Genomic DNA, 22,228 nt, shown 5'->3' on the forward strand with positions numbered 1-22,228 from the left:
GGCTATTACATGCCCCAGTAGCCCCTGCAGTTAATTTACATATTACTAAAATAAAGTTTTTACCACATTAGGTTATATTACAGGATTATTAAATTACACATTTGGGCAGAGGCAGATAGGAGGAATCTACCATCAGATCTACTTCTGATGGTAGATTCCTCATGGTAAGTTTCATTTAAGGATGTATGGAGAAGGCTCAGCAATTTCTATAGAGGGAAAATATAAAGTGTATTACAGAGCAGACACCCAAACACCCATGATCAATGTTGGCCCGAATCACGGGGGTCAACCATTATGTGCTGTGGGCATTTAAATACTAGTGTCGTATGGTTACCAACATATTTTTTTGGAAATGCTGCAAACGAAAAAAGGCCAAAAGCAAGAACCATCACTTTTTGCCCACTTTGATGATCGAGAGGTCGTACAATGAAACTTGTCCCGCATAAAAGACACAGGTCTGTACACCAAAGTACAAAAAGTTATGGCAATGTGGCTAATTCTTATTTGACAAAAGATTTTTATTTTTTTTTCAATGTACAGGCGGTCCCCTACTTAAGGACACCTGACTTACAGACAACCCATAGTTAAAGACGGACCCTTTGACCTCTGGTGAAGCTTTCTGAATGCTTTACTATAGTCCCAGACTGCAATAATCAGCTGTAAGGTGTCTGCAATGAAGCTTTATTGATAATCCTTGGTCCCATTAAAGCAAAAAATGTTTAAACTTTAATTGTCACTGGGGCCAAAAAATTTTTTGTCTGGATCTACAATTATAAAATATACAGTTCCGACTTACATACAAATTCAACTTTAGAACAAAACTCCGGACCCTATGTTGTACGTAACCCAGGGACTGCCTGTATTCAAAAATATGAAAACCTATATGGATTTCTTATTTCAGTGATCGTACTGAGCCAATGAATAAATGGGATGTGTTTGGGCCATACAGTGAAAGCCATAAAACAAAGCCCACAAGAAAATGGCACAAATGTGGTTTTTCGTAATTTTCACTGCATTTGGATTTTTTTCCCCAGCTTCCCATTACATGGATTGGAATATAAGACACTGACACTAGGAAGAACAATTTGTAATGCAGAAACGCAGATAAAAACCCTTCAAGCGTCTCTGTAAAGGGAAACATTAATTCTGGCTTTTGAATTGCTTTTGAGAAGACCAACAATGGAAACGGGATGATTAAGCGGTTAAACAGGTAAAAAAGAGATTAAGAGCCATACAGCTCAAACAAGTGACCATATAACATGGCCAGTGGCGTAACTAGGAAAGGCAGGGCCCCATAGCGGATTTCTGAATGGGGCCCACTCACCCCTTAAAAAATATAAATACAGTATATACACTCCATATATACACACATACATACACTGCCATATATACCCATGCATCATATACATAGACATACAGCATATACACATCACAAATACATACATACGGCATATTCACACCAAATACCCCAGATGTCGGAGCCCCCTGACACTGTGGGCCCCATAGCAGCTGCTATGGCTGCTACCCCTGTAGTTACGCCCCTGAACATGGCTAAATAGTAGAAAGCATACAGTATTTCGGCATAGCTCCCAACCATTGCGGGTTTGGCTTGGCAGTCCCCAGCGTTGGGAGAATGTCCCAGCTTGTGCCGCCTCCTGGTCCCCGCCCGACTCACTAGATCTGCACAGCAGGGACCTGGGGAGGACAAGGCGGCTACAATATGAGGGGAGATGGAGGAGCACAAGAGGCCAATGTATGAGTAACAGGGGAGGACAGGGGGCTACAATATGAGTGGAAATGGAGGACAGGAGGCTACTATTTGAAGGGAGATGGAGAAGGACAGGAGGCCACTATAGAAGGGAGATGGATTGCAGGAGACCACTATATGAGGGGAGAGGGCCACAATATAAGAGGGATAGAGGACAGAAAGTCACTATATGAGAGGAGGGGCCACTATATAAGGAGAACAGGAGGCCAGTACATAAGAGGGATGGAGCACAGGAGGTCAGTACATAAGAGGGATGGAGCACAGGAGGCCAGTACATAAGAGGGATGGAGGGCAGGAGGTCAGTACATAAGAGGGATGGAGGGCAGGAGGCAAGGACATAAGAGGAATTGAGGACAGGAGACCAGCACATAAGAGGGATTGAGGGCAGGAGGCAAGGACATAAGAGGATGGAGGACAGGAGGTCAGTACATAAGAGGGATGGAGGACAGGAGGCCAGTACATAAGAGGGATGGAGGACATGAGGCCAGTCCATAAGAGGGATGGAGGGCAGGAGGCCAGCACATAAGAGGGATTGGGGACAGGAGGCCAGTACATAAGAGGAGTGGAGGACAGGAGGTCAGTACATAAGAGGGATGGAGGACAGTAGGCAAGTACATAAGAGGGATGGAGGACAGGAGGGCAGTACATAAGAGGGTTTGAGGACAGGAGGTCAGTACATAAGAGGGATGGAGGGCAGGAGGCCAGTACATAAGAGGGATGGAGGACAGGAGGACAGTACATAAGAGGGATGGAGGGCAGGAGGCCAGTACATAAGAGGGATGGAGGACATGAGGCCAGTCCATAAGAGGGATGGAGGACATGAGGCCAGTCCATAAGAGGAATGGAGGGCAGAAGGCCAGCACATAAGAGATATTGAGGACAGGAGGCCAGTCCATAAGAGGGATGGAGGACAGGAGGCCAGTACATAAGAGGGATTGAGGACAGGAGACCAATACATAAGAGAAATGGAGGGCAGGAGGCCAGTACATAAGAGGGATGGAGGGCAGGAGGCCATTACATAAGAGGGATGGAGGACAGGATGCCAGTACATAAGAGGGATGGAGGACAGGAGGCCAGTACATACGAGGGATGGAGGGCGGGAGGCCAGTACATAAGAGAGATGGAGGACAGGAGGCCAGTACATAAGAGGGATGGAGGACAGGAGGCCAGTACATAAGAGAGGCTGTATGCTACGTGGGGCGGGCTGGCTGTATGCTACGTGGGGCGGGGTAGCTGTATGCTACGTGGGGCGGGCTGGCTGTATGCGGCGTGGGGCGGGCTGGCTGTATGCTACGTGGGGTGGACTGGTTGTATGCTGCGTGGGGCGGGCTGGCTGTATGCTACGTGAGGTGGGCTAGCTGTATGCTACGTGGGGTGGGCTGGCTGTATGCTGCGTGGGGCGGGCTGGCTGTATGCTTCGTGGGGCAGGCTGGCTGTATGCTACGTGGGGCGGGCTGGCTGTATGCTATGTGGGGCTGGCTGGCTGTATGCTACCCCCTGGGCTTATACTCGAGTCAATAGGTTTTCCCAGTTTTCTGTGGTAAAATTAGGTGTCTCGGCTTATACTCAAGTATATACGGTAATTAAATTAAAACCTAAAAGTTCAACCCCCCCTCTTTCACTAGAAATTATATAAATATGAACAAATAAAATCTTGAGGATGTACATTATTACTGATCTCTACCCACCTGGCACTGAATGCAAAATAGCGCCCAAATGTACAAAATAAGAACTTTTTACATTTTGCAACTAAATTTGGCATCTCCATGATCGTAGTAACCCAAAGAATAAAGGGGACAGTGAAAGTCGTAAAAACAGAGCCCATAAAAAATGAGACAAATAACTTTTTAAATTATAATATTATTATTATGTTATCACCAGCTTAGGAAATTTTTCCTAGGAATATTGAATGGGGCCATGAGGAAGGACAAGCCTCATCCGGCTCTGTAGGGGAAATAAGAGTCATGGCTTGTGGTAGGTGAGGTATAAAGAATAAATAGAAAGGGACTGCAGCAATAAGGGGTTAAATAAAGGTAACTCCTCCCTCATGACTACACTTGGTGGTCACACATTGGGGCAGATTTACTTACCCGGTCCATTCTCGATCCAGCGGCGCCTTCTCTGCGCTTGATTCAGGTCCGGACGGGATTTATTAAGGTAGTTTCTCCGCCGTCCACCAGGTGGCGCTGCTGCGCTGAAAAGCATCGGAACGCACTGGAGTTCACCGGCTGGGGCTGAGTGAAGGTAAGTGCAAGCTCCGCGACAGATTTTTTGTTTTAAATGCGGTGGTCTTTCCGAATCCGTCGGGTTTTCGTTCGGCAACGCCCCCCGATTTCCGTCGCGTGCATGTCAGCGCCGTTGCGCGACAATCCGATATCATGTGCGCCAAAATCCCGGGGCAATATAGGGAGAATCGGCGCAAATCGGAAATATTCGGGTAACATGTCGAGAAAACGTGAATCGGGCCCTTAGTAATTGACCCCCATTGTCCTTTAACCATTCTTTACTATGTTTCTTGCCATGAGGGTTGGACTGGCCACCGGTGTACACCTGCTGACTGTGCCCTCTGCTGACTCCATTTGGGACTTCATCTATATTTGTGTCCTCTGGGCACAGATAGAGTTGGGATCCTCCCTGCTGTATTGTACATCACAGACGCTCAAAGTGGCAGAGAGAGAAGAGGAGAGAAGAGATGCCAATAAGAGGGGGAAATCAATGGCGGATCCTCGTATGGGCGATGAAAATCCACAATGAGACTTTAAAAAAACCCAAACAATCTATACTCACCTCCGGGTTCTTTTTCTCGGCTCCACGGCTCCAACTTCTCCTTCCGCTCCGGTCGTGCACACTATGACGTGGTAGTGTCGCGTCATAGTGGGTGCGTGCGCCAAGAGGACAGGAAGAGGAGAAAACGGAGTATAAAGGTTTTTAAGAGGGCCCTGCTGTGTACATTTCATTACTAGGGGGCAATCTCTACTGTAGACTTGTAAAGGGGGACATCTGCAGTGGGCATTACATTAATAGGGGCATCTGCAGTGGACAATTTATTAAAGGGGGCATCTGCTGTAGACATTTTGTCTAAGAGGGCATTTGCTGTGGGCATTTTATTAAAAGGGGCACTCCAAATGCCCCCCGAACATTTTATTTAAATGGGCACCCCAGATACCCCCTTTAATGAAATGTCTACCTCTGATGCCCCCTTTACATAAATTCAACCCCCACCCCATCATTAATGAAATGTCCAGAGCAGGGCCCTCTTGAAAAATAAAAACCTATACTCCCCTTTGGCCTCTTCTCCCCGGCCCTGCGGCTCCAACTTCTCCTTCCAGTCCAGGCGCATAAACAATGAGGCGGCAGTGTCACGGTCGCGGTCATAGTGATGCAGGGTATGAGGAGAAGACGGAAGGTGAGTTTAGGTTTTTATTTTTTTCAGACTGATGGCGACAGACAGTGCTGTGGGGTTTGACCTCCTTGGGCCCCCCTCTTTATTGGAAAACGGGGGGCCCTTAAACAGAGTCCCACTAGACCCCTCATGATGACGGTCCTGGTGACGGGCATGTTTCATGACCAAAGCCCTCAGCTTTGCAACAATTGACTCCAATGGGGGGCAGTAGGGTACTGGGTATGGACCTAAATCTGTCTGGAATGTTAATAATTCTGATGGAACCTGATGTGGGGACCCTGTTAGGAATTTAGCTTTGGGGCCCAATGGCCACTAGTTACACCGTAGGGCCAGATTGTGGAAGTCCTTTACATACATGTACAACCAGTTTTCACATTGTTTCTAGTGCAAATTCAGACAGAAAACTGGCGCAGATAATAGACCTGCACCATAATTCCCTCCCGTATATCCGTGCAGCGTTATACGGCCATCGCCATGGGTTACAGCCCTAGCAACGAATATACAGAATGACCTGAGAGTTATGTATCACTGAAAAATAACCAGGACAAATCATGTGGAGGGTTAAACATGGTTTATTATACACAACCCTCTTCCTATACCTAAAGCTGTTGATCCAGAAGAAGGCGAAAAACCTGGACAATTTGTGTCTCAGGGAAAAATTCCTTCTCAACCCCCGGAAAAGGCGATCAGTTCTAAAACCCTGGACCAAGGCCACAATATAAGTCCAGTACTGCAGAACGTGGGGGATGCTCCCGGTACCATCGTCTCCTCTGGACCTCGCAGGCCGAACGTCATTCATCTCCACTGCTGAAAGAGAGAACACACACTGCCCCCTATAGGAGAGACAGGGGACTGTTACTAATAGTACCAAATAAAAGGTTGAAATAAAGACTTTGAGGCAGAATACATCACATTTACATATAATTATTAGACCTGTGTCTGATATCTAATACTTTAGTCTCAAAATAACTTCTCTCTCTCCTCTCTCACAGACTTGGCATTTGTGGTTGAGGATCACACAGACTGGATCTATAAAAGCCACCACCGGCCTCTCATAGGTTAGTAACTTCTGGAACATGAACCCTCACACAACCGGGTCACTTATGGCCGGACCCACTTACAACCTGCACATTCACAGGACAGGAGACTCGCAGACTGACCAGCACACAACCGGGTCACTTCTGGCCGGACCCACTTACATCCGGCACATTCAAAAGGACAGGAGACTTTCAGCCTGACCCTCACACAACCAGGTCACTTCTGGCCTGACCCAACATGCAGACTGATCACTCACAGGACAGGAGACTCACAATCTGACCCTCACAGAATTGGGTCACTTATTGCCGGACCCACTTACAACCTGAACATTCAGAGGACAGGAGACTCGCAGACTGACCCTCACACAACCGGGTCACTTCTGGCCAGACCCACTTACAACCCGCACATTAAAAAGACAGGAGACTCGCAGACTGACCCTCACACAACCGGGTCACTTCTGGCCTGACCCAATTACAATCCACACATTCATAGGACAGGAGACTTGCAGCCTGACCATCACATAACCGGGTCACTGCTGGCCTGACCCAACATGCAGACTGATCACTCACAGGACAGTAGACTCACAATCTGACCCTCACACAATCGGGTCACTCCTGGCCGGACCCACTTACAACCTGAACATTCAAAGGACAGGAGACTTGCAGACTGACTCACACACAATCGGGTCACTTCTGGCCTGACCCACTTACAACCCGCACATTCAAACGACGGGAGACTCACAGCCTGACCCTCACACAACGGGACACTTCTGGCCTGACCCAACTTGCAGACTGATCACTCACAGGACAGGAGACTCGCAGCCTGACCCTCACACAATCGGGTCACTACTGGCCTGACCCACTCACAACCAACACATTCAAAGGACAGGAGACTTGCAGCCTGACCCTCACACAACGGGTCACTTCTGGCCGAACCCTCTTACAACCCGCACATTCACAGGACAGGAGACTCGCAAGCTGACCCTCACACACCAGTCACTTTTTGCCGGACCCACTCACAACCAAAACTTTCAAAGAACGGGAGACTAACAGACTGACCCTCACACAATCGGGTCACCTCTGGCCTGACCCAACTTGCAGACTGATCACTCACAGGACAGGAGACTCACAATCTGACCCTCACACAATCGGATCACTTCTGGCCTGACCCACTTACAAACATGCACATTCAAAGGACAGGAGAATTGCAGCCTGACCCTCACACAATCGGGTCACTTCTGGTCGGACCCACTTACAAACTGAACATTCAAAGGACAGGAGACTTGCAGACTGACCCACACACAATCGGGTCACTTCTGGCCTGACCCAACATGCAGACTGATCACTCACAGGACAGGAGACTCACAATCTGACCCTCACACAATTGGATCACTTATTGCCGGACCCACTTACAACCTGAACATTCAAAGGACAGGAGACTTGGACTGACCCATACACAATCGGGTCACTTCTGGCCAGACCCACTCACAACCCGCACATTCAAACAACGGGAGACTCTCAGCCTGACCCTCACACAACGGGACACTTCTGGCCTGACCCAACTTGCAGACTGATCATTTACAGGACAGGAGACTCACAATCAGACCCTCATACAATCAGGTCACTTCTGGCTGGACCCACATACAACCAACACATTCAAAGGACAGGAGACTCGCAGACTGACCCTCACACAATCGGGTCACTTCTGGCCAAACCTTCTTACAACCGGCACATTCACAGGACAGGAGACTCGCAGACTGACCCTCACACAACCAGGTCACTTATTGCCGGAGCCACTCACAACCAAAACATTCAAAGGACGGGAGACTTGCAGACTGACCCTCACACAATCGGGTCACCTCTGGCCTGACCCAACTTGCAGACTAATCACTCACAGGACAGGAGACTCACAATCAGACCCTCATACAATCGGGTCACTTCTGGCTGGACCCACTTACAACCAACACATTCAAAGGACAGGAGACTCGCAGACTGACCCTCACACAACCGGGTCACTTATTACCCTACCAACTCACAACCAAAACATTCAAAGGACGGGAGACTTGCAGACTGACCCTCACACAATCGGGTCACCTCTGGCCTGACCCACTTACAACCCGCTCATTCAAACGACGGGAGACTCTCACACAACGGGAGACTTCTGGTCTGACCCAACTTGCAGACTGATCGTTTACAGGACAGGAGACTCACAATCAGACCCTTATACAATCGGGTCACTTCTGGCCGGACCCACATACAACCAACACATTCAAAGGACAGGAGACTCACAGACTGACCCTCACACAATCGGGTCACTTCTGGCCAAACCCTCTTACAACCAGCACATTCACAAGACAGGAGACTCGCAGACTGACCCTCACACAACCGGGTCACTTATTGCCGGACCCACTCACAACCAAAAGCTTTCAAAGGACGGGAGACTTGCAGACTGACCCTCACACAATTGGGCCACTTCTGGCCAGACCCACTTACAACCAACACATTCAAAGGACAGGAGACTCGCAGACTGACCCTCACACAATCGGGTCACTTCTGGCCGAACCCACTTACAACCCGCACATTCACAGGACAGGAGACTCGCAGACTGACCCTGACACAACCTGGTCACTTATTGCCGGACCCACTCACAACCAAAACATTCAAAGGACGGGAGACTCGCAGACTGACCCTCACACAACTGAGTCATTTCTGGCCTGACCCAACTTGCAGACTGATCATTTACAGGACAGGAGACTCACAATCCGACCCTCACACAATAGGGTCACTTCTGGCTGGACCCACTTACAACTCGCACATTCAAAGGACAGGAGACTCGCAGACTGACCCTCACACATCCGGGTCATTTCTGGCCTGACCCAACTTGCAGACTGATCACTCACAGGACAGGAGAATCGCAGCCTGACCCTCACACAATCGGGTCACTTCTGGCCATACCCACATACAACCCGCACATTCACAGGACAGGAGACTCACTTTGGATGATATTTGGACTGGTAACGTCTGATACAAGTTCCTACTTCTGTGCATTGTAATTCATTACGTATTTATTGAGAAGAAAAACAATATAAAGAAGTGATGCATCTGTATTGTGTGACGTGCGCCTCCTCTGGCAGCATCTGCTCTTCTTTTACCTTCTTATACACTTGTTTTAATTAAAAAAAAACCTTTTTTTAATCTTGCAAATGGATCCAAGGGGCTCTGGGCTCCATAGCTGTTAATAGAGCCCAGAGCCCCTCAGGCTCATTTTCTTAAATTTAAGGGTATAATAAGTTAATAGAAGAGCAGATCCTGCCAGAAGGTGTGCACACCAGTATGTCAGTGTGCTTGGTTTACATTCCTTCATTGTGGTGGTAGATTTCCTTTAAAGGGGTATTCTTATCTAGGCATTCACATTTAATTCATCTGCCATATACATACATTTCTTCCATTGCATCTGATGAAAAATAAAAATTACCTGTGTGAAGATAATTTCCTATAAGTGTAGCCATATTTAATCCCCTGGAAACTAGATAGTTGTCCTTGGATACGACCACCTCCACACCCTGGCAGAGATAGCCAGACATGATCTATTGAGTTCTGCCTGACCGTTCATTATGTGTAAGTTTGGGGAAATAAATTAAAGTGGAAAACCAAATGTAAAGGGAGGATAAATTTGAAGAGGGGTTTTTATTTAATGCAGAGTTGCATTAGGCCGTATTATACGGGGGGTGGGGTGGGGGGGTTGGTATGTAGATGTCACAAGATCAGAGAGTTGTGTTACTCATGGGGGAAGAATCGGAGAAGATAGTGAGATGAAAAGCAGTATCCGGCCTAGATAACTTAGTGAAGCCTGAGCCGGAGTCGCTTCTCTAACGAAACCCCTTTACCACCAGAATATAGTTACAGTCACTCGACCGCTGTTCACATTCGTTATCGGACACAGATTCTCCGCTCCGTCGCAAGCTCCAGGAATAACCGGCCGAGTCTTCTCCTGTGTGAGGATTCCTGGGAATAAGAGCACAGGCACATTACAGCCGCCATACAACAAGCTTTACAGGACCCTATGACAGCTCTTCCTGTCCCTAGTATAATATTATTTATACCTGAGATATGGCGTTCTGATGCTAATACAATGGCGCACATATTACACCCATCTAATAGTGACCTTTCTTATCTCATGTGATTTATGGATATGTAGTTTATTATTTGGGGGGTTACCCTTGTATAAGGGAATGTACAGTAATATATCTGTGTCTGTCTCTCACTGTAACGGAAGCGCTGTTAGGGCGCGTTCACACTTTGCGCTTTGGTTGTGTTTTCATTGCATTTGAAACGCATTACAACGGCTGATGAGAGGTGATTTGCCTAACGACATTACTGTTTACGTGTGTTAATACAATGTTAACGATTGCAATAACAAAAAGCACACGTTGTTAACACTGTGTTAGCACACGTGTTAGCATTGTGTTTACAGAAAAACAAAAATGTTAACAGTAGTGTAATTAGGCAAATCACCTTTCCTCAGCTGATGCCATGCGTTTCAAACGCAATGGAAACGCAGGCCAAACTGTAATTATCGCGTTCACATTGCGTTTACATAAACCTCTCGTTCAACATCATATCAACATGATGTAAACGTTATGTAAACTTCATCTTATACAGGTGAATCTCACACCCCCTGGTATAGAGTTTACCCCCCGTGTATAATGTGGCCTGGACCGGACTGTACCATGTTAGAGGGGTAGATTCTGGCCTGGGGGGTATAGTTAGGGTATAGTTAGGCTATGTACCCCGGGGTATACTCAGGTTTAGGGTATAATGTGGGTATAGTGTGGGTTATTGTGTCCTGCTACACCCAGTTCTGGATATCCACAAGGCTCAGCCATGGCATGTAGAGGGTACGGGGCTCGGGTACTGATCCGAATTCTCCCCTGGGTGATGTAAGTTCTAGCTACAATTATGTTTTGTGCCCCCTCGTCCCCTATGTAAGTCCTATATCTCTCTTAGCTCCGCCCACTGCTCTGCCTCATCTATTAGCCCCTACCCTTTCTTCTTTCTATCCTAAACTGAACCTCGAGCCCCAGTATCTGACCTTTACGATTTCGGGGAGTTTTTGGCACATATTTGGGGGTCCGGGCAGGAGTCTCCTCATTGTGGCAGCCGCTGAAGCTCGTATGCTCCTTCTCCATCCAGGAGACAGTTGGAAGAAACGGCCGTTGGAAATGGAATGTAGGGCGTGTCATAGATGACCATAGCAACCAATCACAGCCCTGAATCCAATTAGCAAAAGTGGATGAAATGAAAGCTGAAATATGATTGGCTGTAATAAAAGAAGGGAGGTGTGAGGCACAGCAATGGAATAAGGGGTACAGTTGGAAGGTGTGAGGCACAGCAGTGGTGACAGCAGTGAGGAAGTATGAGGCACATCAGTAGGATAAGAATTACAGTGAGGAGGTAAGAGGCACATCAGTGGAAAAAGGGGAACACAGTGAGGAGGTATGAGACACAGCGATGGAATAAGGGGTACAGTGAGGAGGTATGAGGCACAGCAGTGGGATAAGGGCTAAAGTGAGGAGGTATGAGGCACAGCAGTGGGATAAGGGGTAAAGTGAGGAGGTATGAGGCACAGCAGTGGGGTAAGGGGTAAAGTGAGGAGGTATGAGGCACAGCAGTGGGATAAGGGGCAGTGAGGAGGTATGAGGCACAGCAGTAGGATAATGGGTACACAGTGAAGAGGTATGAGGCACAGCAGTGGGATAAGGGGTGCATTTAGGACGTATGAGGCACATCAGTGGGATAAGGGGTAAAGTGAGGAGGTATGAGGCAAAGCAGAAGGATGAGGGGTACAGTGTGGAGGTATAAGGCACAGCAGTGGGGTAAGGGGTGGGGTGAGCCACAGCTGTGCGATAAGGAGTATAGTGTGGAGGTATGAGACACAGCAGTGAGACAAGGAGTACAGTGAGGAGGTATGAGGCACAGCAGTGCAATAAGGGGTATAGTGAGGAGGTATGAGGCAGAGCAGTGGGATAAGGGGTACCAGTGCGGAGGTTTGAGGCGCAGCAGTGGGATAAGGGGTATAATCAGGAGGTATGAGGCAGAGCAGTGGGATAAGGAGGCATTGAGAAGGTATGAGGCACAGTAGTGAGGTAAGCAGGCAAGGAGGAAGAATGAGGCACAGCAGTGAGATACGGTGTGCATTTAGGAGGTATGAGGCACAACAGTGGGATAATGGGTACAATGAGGAGGAATGAGGCACAGCAGTGTGATATAGGGTACAGTGAGGAGGTATGAGGCACAGCAGTTGAATAAGGGGTATAATCAGGTAGTGTGTGGCACATCAGTGGAATAAGGAGGCAGTGAGAAGAAATGAGGCACACCAGTGGGATAAGGGGTCCAGTTAGGAGGTATGAGGCATAGCAGTGGGATAAGGAGGCAGCAAGAAGGAATGAGGCACAGCAGTGGGATAAGGGGTACAGTGAGGAGGTATGAGGCACAGCAGCGGGATAATGGTTGCAGTGAGGAAGTATGAGGCACGGTAATAGAATAAGGGGCAGTGAGGAGGTATGAGGCACAGCAGTAGGATAAGGGTACAGTGAGGAGGTATGAGGCACAGCAGTTGGATAAGGGGTATAATCAGGTAGTGTGAGGCACATCAGTTGGATAAGGAGGCAGTGAGAAGAAATGAGGCACAGCAGTGGGATAAGGGGAACAGTGAGGAGGTATGAGGCACAGCAGTGAAATAAGGGGTACAGTGAGGAAGTATGAGGCTCAGCAGTGAGATAGGGGGTAAAGTGAGGAGGTATGAGGCACAGTAGTGGGATAAGGAGTACAGTGAGGAGGTTTGAGGCACAGCAGTGTCATGTTGGGACGCCTGATCTGGACATATTTCCGTTTGGCGGCGAAACAACCTATATGGCAAATAGATGCTCCTTACCATGGCTATGATGGGCCAGGGGGACCCTGTTTGAACCTTGCATAGGTCATCGGGGGTCAGCAATCTGTTGCTATGACAAATTGGAGTAAAATGTGATGAAAATGGATGCGCAGTCTACACAACGGAAGCAATGAAAATGTCAGCTCCTCCTGCAAAAGTGACTCCCTACACAGCTCCGTACACCAAAGTATGAAAAAGATTTTAGCACCATCTCCACGGTCAGACCAACCCATAATAAAGGGGACATGTGAAAGTTGTAAAAACAGAGCCCATGAAAAATGGCACAAATAACTTTATAGATTATGACATCATCACCTTTGTACATTTTCCAAGGAATATTGAATGGGGCCAAGAGGAAGGACGAGCCTCATCCAGCTCTGTACGGGAAAGTCATGGAAGCAGGGGCGTAACTACAGTGGTAGCAGCCATAGCAGCTGCTATGGGGCCCACAGTGTCAGAGGGCCCCATCATCCAACCTGACAAAAGAATGGACACCATTATGTACACCATTATATACATATACATTGTACAACATAATATGTATATAACATATATGTGATGTATAAAAGCTGTATCTGTGATGTATATATGCTGTATCTGTGATGTGTATTCTACACAATGTATGATGTGTATATATACTGCATTATGCTCTATACATGGACCTGTATACCGTGCAACTGTAACTCACATTTGTGAGCAAATAAATAAGTATATTTTTTAAGGTGTAAAGGGGGCCCTATTCAGAAGTCTGATATGGGGCCCTGCCTCTCCTAGTTACGCCACTGCATGGAAGGTGAGTTGTAAAGAATAAACAGAAAGGGACTGCAACGATAATGGGTTAAATAAAGGTGACTCCTCCCTCATGACTACACTGGACAGTCACACGTTGGGGGTCATTTACTAAGGGCCCGATTCGCGTTTTCTCGACGTGTTACCCGAATATTTCCGATTTCCCCTGTATTGCCCCGGGATTTTGGCGCACGCGATCGGATTGTGGCGCATCGGTGCCGGCATGCACGCGACGGAAATCGGGGGGCGTGGCCGAGCGCTTACCTTCACTCAGCCGGAGCCAGTGAACTCCAGTGCGTTCAGATGCTTTTCAGCGCAGCAGCGCCACCTGGTGGACGGCGGAGGAACTACCTTGATGAATACCGGCCGGACCCGAATCCAGCGCAGAGAACGCGCCGCTGGATCGCGAACGGACCGGGTAAGTAAATCTGCCCCGTTGTCCTTTAACCATTCCTTACTATGTCTCTTGCCATGAGGGTTGGACTGGCCACTGGTGGACACCTGTTGACTCCATTCAGGACTTCATCTATATTTGTGTCCTCTGGGCACAGATAGAATTGGGATCCTCCCTGCTGTATTGTACATCACAGACGCTCACAGCAGCAGAGAGAGAAGAGGAGAGAAGAGTAGCCACAATAAGAGGGGGAAATCAATGGCGGGTCCTCATAAAGGCGGTATGGGCAGGTGCCCGGGGCCATTGGCTACTGAGGGGCCCACGCCCCGTGCCCTATATGAAGATCCGCCATGAGACTTAAAAAAACCCCAATCTATACTTACCTCTAGGTTCTTTTTCTCGGCCCTGCGGCTACAACTTCTCCTTCCGGTCTGATCTGTGTGAGGTCATAGTGGGTGCGTGCACCGGGGTTTTTTTTTCAAGAGGACCCTACTGTGGACAATTCATTAATAGAGGGCAATCTCTACTGTAGACTTGTAAAGGGGGACATCTGCATCTGGGGGGACATCTACATTAAAGGGGGCATCTGATGTGGACAATTCATGAAAGGGGACATCTGCTGTAGATATTTTGTGTAAGGGGGCATTTGCTGTGGACATCTCTGTTAAGGGGGCATCTAATGCCCTCCGAAAATTTTATTTAAAGAGACACCCCAGATACCCCCCTTTAATGAAATGTATACCTCTGATGCCCCCTTTACAAAAAATCAACCCCCCCCCCCCCCCCGCACCCACATCATTAATGAAATGTCCACAGCAGGGCCCTCTTGAAAAATAAAAAACTATACTCCCCTTTGGCCTCTTCTCCCCGGCCCTGCGGCTCCAACTTCTCCTTCCAGCCCAGGCGCATAAACCATGAGGCGGCAGTGTCACGGTCGTGGTCATAGTGATGCGGGGCAGGAAGAGGAGAAGACGGAAGGTGAATTTAGGTTTTTATTTTATTTTTTTCAGACTGATGGCGACAGGCAGTGCTGTGGGGTTTGACCTCCTTGGGTCCCCTTTTTGATTGGAAAACAGGGGGCCTTTCAACACAGTCCCACTAGACCCCTTGTGATGGCGGCCCTGGTGACGGGCATGTTTCATGACCAAAGCCCTCAGCTTTGCTACAATTGACTGTAATGGGGGGCAGTAGGGTACTGGGTACGGACCTAAATCTGTCTGGAATGTTAATAATTCTGATGGAACCTGATGTGGGGACCCAGTTAGGAATTTTTCTTTCGGGCCCAATGGCCTCTAGTTACACCATAGGGCCGGATGTGTCTAAATAAGTGCAATCTAGAAGTAATGTGCAGGGGACAGCAGACTATTGAATACTGCCGCAGGGTCTCCAATTATATGGCACCCCCTGCGCTGCTCGGGAACTGGGCACCAACTTTACTATACAGCGCCCGCCACAAGTCTGTAGAGTCGCAGTATTAAATGTGTCACAAACTCCAACTAAGCGCTGACACTCCATATTAGGTGCAGATTTTTCTTTTTTTACATTTTTTTCATTTTGATTACTCACTAAGAACAGTTCTACTTATTACATAAAGAAATACGCAGGTAAGTGCCACACACCTACCGGTGGACGTCCTTCACATACATGTACAACCAGTTTGCACATTGTTTCTAGTGCAAATTCAGACAGAAAACTGGTGCAGATAATAGACCAGCGCCATAATTCCCTCCCGTATATCCGTGCGGCGTTATACGGCCGTCGCCACGGGTTACAGGCCTAGGAACAAATAAACAGAATGACCTGAGAGTTAGGTATCACTGAAAAATAACCAGGACAAAGCACGTGGAGGGTTAAACATGGTTTATTATACACAACCCTCTTCCTATACCTAAAGCTGTTGATCCAAAAGAAGGCGAAAAACCTGGACAATTTGTGTCTCAGGGAAAAATTCCTTCTCGACCCCTGGGAAAGGCGATCAGTTCTAAAACCCTGGACCAAGGCCACAATATAAGTCCAGTACTGCAGACCGTGGGGGGTGCTCCCGGTACCATCGTCTCCTCAGGATGTCACAGGCCGAACGTCATTCATCTCCACTGCTGAAGAGAGAACACACACTGGAGACTCGCAGCCTGGCCCTCACACAATCGGGTCACTCCTGGCCAGGCCCACTTACAACCTGAATATTTAAAGGACAGGAGACGCACATTCTAACCCTCACACAATCGGGTCCCTCATTGCTGGACCCACTTACAATCTGAACATTCAAAAGACAGGAGATTCACAGCCTGACCCTCACACAACCGGGTCACTTCTGGCCTGACCCAACTTGCAGACTGATCACTCACAGGACAGGAGACTCACAATCTGACCCTCACACAATCAGGTCACTTATTGCCGTACCCATTTACAACCAACACATTCAGAGGACAGGAGACTTGCAGACTGACCCTCACACAATCGGGTCACGTCTGGCCGGACCCACTTACAACCAACACATTCAGAGGAAAGGAGACTTGCAGACTCAACCACACACAATTTGGTCACTTATTGCCGGACCCACTTACAACCTGCACATTCAAAGAACAGGCGACTTGCAGCCTGACCCACACACAATCGGGTCACTTCTGGCCTGACCCAAACTGCAGACTGATCACTCACAGGACAGGAGACACACAATCTAACCCTCACACAACCGGGTCACTTCTGGCCAGACCCACTTACAACCTGAAGATTCACTGCACAGGAGACTCACAATCTGACCCCCACACAATCAGGTCACTTATTACCGGACCCATTTACAACCAACACATTCAGAGGACAGGAGACTCGCAGCCTGACCCGCACACAATCGGGGCACTTCTGGCCGCACCCACTTACAACCCGCACACTCACAGGACAGGAGACTCGCAGACTGACCCTGACACAACCTGGTCACTTCTGGCCGGACCCAACACATTCAACCAACACATTCAGAGGACAGGAGATTTGCAGCCTGACCCTCACTTCTGGACGGACCCACTTACAACCTGAACATTCAGAGGACAGGAGACTTGCAGACTGACCCTCACACAACCGGGTCACTTCTAGGCAGACCCAACTTGCAGACTGATCACTCACAGGAAATGAGACTCACATACAATATAAATAAGTGATGCATCTGTATTGTGTGACGTGCGCCCCCTCTTGCAGCATCCGTTCTTCTTTTACCTTCTTATACACTTGTTTTTATAAAAAAACCTTTTTTTAATTTTGCAAATGAATCCAAGGTGCTCCATAGCTGTTACTAGACCCCAGAGCCCCTCAGGCTCATTTGCTTAAATTTTAAAGCCCTTTTTTGTGATAGAAGGGCGGATCCTGCCAGAAGGGGTGCACACCAGTATGTCAGTGTGCTTGGTTTACAATCCTTCGTCCTGGTGGTAGATTTCCTTTAAATGGGTATTCTTATCTAGGCATTCACATTTAATTCATCTGCCGTATACATAAATTTCTTCCATTGCAAGTGATGAAATATAAAAATTACCTGTGTGAAAATAATTTCCTATAAATGTAGCCGTATATAATCCCCTAGAAGCTAGATAGTTGTCCTTGGATACGACCACCTCCTATTGAGTTCTGCCTGACTGTTCATTTCCACATGTCGGCTGTGGGACATACGGTTACTACTAAACATTTTATATGCAAAAACTGTTTGTTTTTTCCACAATCGCCCCAGCAGTAGTGGCCGTATCCAAAGACATCTTGTTACTAAGGGACAACATAACTACTTTTATGGGGAAATTATTTTTGATAACATGCAATTGATGAAATATGTATATTTAGCAGATAATTTAAATAAATGTCAATGCCCAGATGAGAAAACCCCAGTATCAGGATGAAGTGCCCACTGCCTTCTCCAAGGCTTCACCCTTCAGCTATGTCACTCTCTGGTCTCACAAGATGTTGCACATGTGTATAAGATGTACAGGCTGCGCTGCGCTCCCCCTCAGGCGTGTTTCGCTTGGCACTGGTGAGACGCCATTGTGGGCAAGCGAGATGCATACCTCCCAACCATCCCGGATTCGGTGGGACTGTCCAGTTTTTTGGGCTCTGTCCCATCGTCATGGGCGGCTGAGGGAATGTCCCAAGTTCTCTCCGCCTCCCCCAGTTTGCTGGAGGAGGTTGGTGGACAGGAAGAGGAGGCTGGGGACAGGTGGAGGCTGGAAGAGGCCGGGGACAGGAGAAGGATAGAGGACAGGTGGCTACAGGAGGAGGCTGGAGCAGGCTGGAGGACAGGAGGAGGAGTTCGGGAAATGAGGAGGATGGAAGACAGAGGGCTACAAGAGGAGGCTGGAGGACAGGGACCATACCATATGAGGAGGGGCAGAGGTAGGAGCACAGATAGTATTATGTGTAAGTTTGGGGAGCTAAATTAAAGTGGAAAACCAAATGTAAAGGGAAGATAAAATTAAAGAGGGGTTTTATATAATGCAGAGTTGCATTAGGCCGTATTATACGGGTCGGGGGGGGGGGGGGTTAGGCCAAAGTAAGTGGCATTCTACTATTGGGGGACCGTCAAGGTCGATATTATACTATGCTTGGGTGGATTGGGCAATAGGCGTGGTTTAGAAAAGGGGGTCCTTTGTCCCTCTTTCCCTCTCCCAAAAGTTGGGAGGTATGCATATGCGATTTTTAAATGGGTTGTTTCATAAAGCGTTGTGTTTGAAATCGCGACTAAACGCCACGTCATCTGCCTTACTCCCCCAATTCGCTTTCTGGTACATTGTGTGTTAATGAAGACCCTTTTACCGTCTTCCCGGACACCTGTTTTTAGTTGGCCAATCGTATTACAGGCCACTTCAAAGAGCCGCTAGTCATTGGTTAAGGTTGGTAATCAGAGGCGTGGCTTCCGGGAATGACGTTACCGAGCCGGAGAAATTCGAAAACAAAGTGCAAGGTGCTCGGGTGTGCGCGCCCCCGTCGTGCTCGCTCCCTCGTCTCTTACCTGTTGTCCGGCCTCAGCCGCGGGCTCCGTGTTTGGGTGTAGTGTGGTGGTCACCGGTCACACGTGTGCGTTTCCCACTGGATGGTTGTCCTGGTAACGGCTGTAGGAAACTAGGGAGGAAGTAAATAACAGCTGGTGTCTTGTATTGGAGGAGAGCTGCTGATGGCGCTGCCCTGAGGTTACTGCTGCTACATGAAGCCACATTTCCTGCTATAGACAACAAGCCACTACCACCAGCAACAGCAGCCATGGCGTCCTCCCGTCCAGATCTGAGAGGGTTCCATGCCAAGGACATGGCGGAGCGGCGGCGGCTCAGGGATCTACTCAGTGATCGGCATGGCAAAGATCTGCTCAGGTGATGTATGGACCTGTTATGTACATTGCGGTTTGGGTTGTACCGTTTTTCTTATAAAACAGAAAACGCAGCCCATTCTGTATGTCCAGCCTTGTATGTTTCCCGTTATTTGTAATCCACGCCTGGCGCTGGCTCAAAAAACTGCGCCAAAGAAGAAGCCAAAACTCCAGGACGGTCTCCAGTCTAAAGGGTCTTGGCACATATAAGAAAGCTTATGTGGGTAAGGCCAGTCCCTTACTAGGTACAGCAATGTTGTGCATAACTTGGTAAACTTTCCCCTTCTGCAGGTCACTTGACCCATTGGCAGCCACTTTAGGGGGAAAAACTTCCACCGAGATGTCCCTCCGTGATCATCACTCCCATGTCCCTGGTCTAAGGGCAGCCCACGGGACACGGGATAGTAAGGGACTGGCCTCCTACGAGCGGTTTACCAGGATAAGTCCGATATTTGTGACCCTATTAAGATATTACATTCACCCAGGTAATTTTTCCTATTGGTGGCCGACCCCTTTAATCCTTTATCCTTCGCAGAGCTGATTAAAGGGATTGTAGCAAGTTATCTGACTGTTATTCCAGGTCCGACTGGTAGGACCATCTCTGATCATGAGAACTCAATACTGTGGGAGCGCTGGAACTTGCCAAGCACAGCGCTCTGCTATCTCCGGCACTCTCATAGACAGTGAATAGATGTGCTGCCGATACCGGAAGGCTGTGTTTTACCATTTTTGGCACTCCCATAGTTTTAAATAGAGCGGTTGGACCTACCTCTACCTATTGCAGCTCTGCTCCATATACATGAATGGGACAGAGCTGCAAAGGGTTGTGTGACTTGATAAACCCGGGAAGTGGAGGAAATACGGGTTTAAGATGCTGAAGGGGGAACATGTGGATATTGGTGACAAATACAACAGATCATCAGGATTTGAATCCTATAGAATAGTTATTGATATGGAAGGTAAGTTCAAAACTCACCTCTCCTTCTTGAATAACGTTAAAAATCAATTTTCTCTCCAGGCTTCTAAATGAGGAAATTCATACAGATACAATAATTCAAGTTGGGCAAACAATATTCAAAGTGCACAAGGCCGTGCTATGGGCCAGAGTCCCGGATTTCTATAGGAGTGTTGGAGGACTTGACACAGGAGACCCCATCGTTGTGCAACATGTGGAGACATCTGAAATGCAAGCTTTTCTAAAGTAAGTCATACTTGTATATATTTCTGTAAAGATGAGAACAACCGTATAAAACCCATTACCCACGAGCGATTGTGATCCGTCATGCAGGATTTTCCAGACTGAACCCGGAATCGCTGATCTCGGCATGTCCCATCAGTTCAGTGGTTTGGTCCGTGAAATCCGGGCTTTATGCAAATAAATGGGTTATATACATTCACATATTGTGGGGGGGAACTACATATTTGAAACAGGATTTTATTCTGAGACTGGATGGATATAGAGTATTTAGAGGAATATCTGAAAGGTATATAAGCATATGGCCAACATCAGAGGTGTACGGACTATAGCAGGACAGAAGTGGTTCCTTCAATAGGTTCACAGTCCGGTATAGTTCACATTGGTGCAGGTAAATATGCTGCCACTTTTTCAGGTGTATTTGTTTAATTATTACTTTATTAATACAATTGTTTGGGGTTTTAAAGGGTGATCTACTCTTCTAACTGGAATGTTAAAGAGCGAGAAGATCACGTTCTTCAGATGCTGAACCCAGAGCACAACAGGAGCAATGTGGAGGATCCAGCTCTTCCAGCTGTGGAAAACGACAACATTCCCAAGAGTGAGGAATGTATCCCCCAGGGAATACACACAGAGGAAAACCACAACTATGATGGTAAGACTTACACAAACTAAACTAATGAAATATCACCGTCCTCTGCACTCTGCTCGCTCTCTAACACCTGTCCACTGCTCACTATGTGATTCACAGACTGGCAGGGCAGTGTGCAGCCTAGCCAATGACCTGGCAGTGGGGTTTCCTATGAAGCTGTCCTACTCTAGCCATTCAGTGCAGACCGATTTATTCATATTCAATCCAGAAATTAAGGGGGTCATTTATCCTTAGCCTAGAAATTTGCAGCGGTCTCTGTGTTTGAGGTTTTTTGCGGGTTTTCTTCTTCAGAAAAGTATGTGATAACACTCAGGGAACTTCCCACCTATCCACAGGATAGGGTTTAACTTGCTAATTGGTGGGATCTCCGTGATGAGACCCCCACAGATCAAGAGAATGGTGAGGACGGTGGGATCTGAGGTACCTCTGTGGAGAAGACGGCTGCGCGTGTCTATTCTGCTCCATTTATCTCTTAAAGAAAAACATTGCCCTTCCCTAAAATCTGCATAGCATAGGCTATTGGAACCTGTCATCAGATAAAAATTACATTCCTGGTTACAGGTTTCCTTCAAAGGAAATCTACCATTTGATTTTATGCATTATGTACCAAACATACCTTGAGAATGCTGTAGTTACACTGATACAGAAACATGTCTTGTTTAATCCCTAAACTGAGTGGTTTTGCTGAAAAAAGCAATTATGAAATTATAATAATGAGGCTCTG

At 47.7% G+C, this 22,228-nt stretch overlaps 1 protein-coding gene and 1 long non-coding RNA gene across 3 annotated transcripts in view; one reads left to right on the plus strand and one right to left on the minus strand.

Annotated features, from left to right (window-relative positions):
* Nucleotides 1-5,734: 5,734 nt before the first annotated feature.
* Nucleotides 5,735-19,164, minus strand: LOC140105193 (uncharacterized). 2 transcript variants are annotated; one of them, XR_011850512.1, is made up of 3 exons: nucleotides 15,949-19,164; nucleotides 11,301-13,618; nucleotides 5,735-10,213 (listed from the first exon to the last, which is right to left on the minus strand). It is a non-coding gene; the product is annotated as an uncharacterized lncRNA (long non-coding RNA). The 2 variants fall into 2 exon arrangements; XR_011850513.1 differs by having other exon boundaries at nucleotides 15,945-19,164.
* Nucleotides 19,165-19,189: 25 nt separating this feature from the next.
* Nucleotides 19,190-22,228, plus strand: part of BTBD8 (BTB domain containing 8) — a 46,011-nt gene continuing 42,972 nt past the window's right edge. The window contains exons 1-3 of the mRNA XM_072129146.1: nucleotides 19,190-19,661; nucleotides 20,676-20,858; nucleotides 21,320-21,507. Of these exons, the coding sequence (XP_071985247.1) occupies nucleotides 19,555-19,661; nucleotides 20,676-20,858; nucleotides 21,320-21,507 (478 nt within the window). The 5' untranslated portion in view covers nucleotides 19,190-19,554. The remainder of the gene's footprint in view (nucleotides 19,662-20,675; nucleotides 20,859-21,319; nucleotides 21,508-22,228) is intronic.

This window comes from Engystomops pustulosus, chromosome 10 (assembly GCF_040894005.1).
Source record: "Engystomops pustulosus chromosome 10, aEngPut4.maternal, whole genome shotgun sequence".
Taxonomy (NCBI): domain Eukaryota; kingdom Metazoa; phylum Chordata; class Amphibia; order Anura; family Leptodactylidae; genus Engystomops; species Engystomops pustulosus.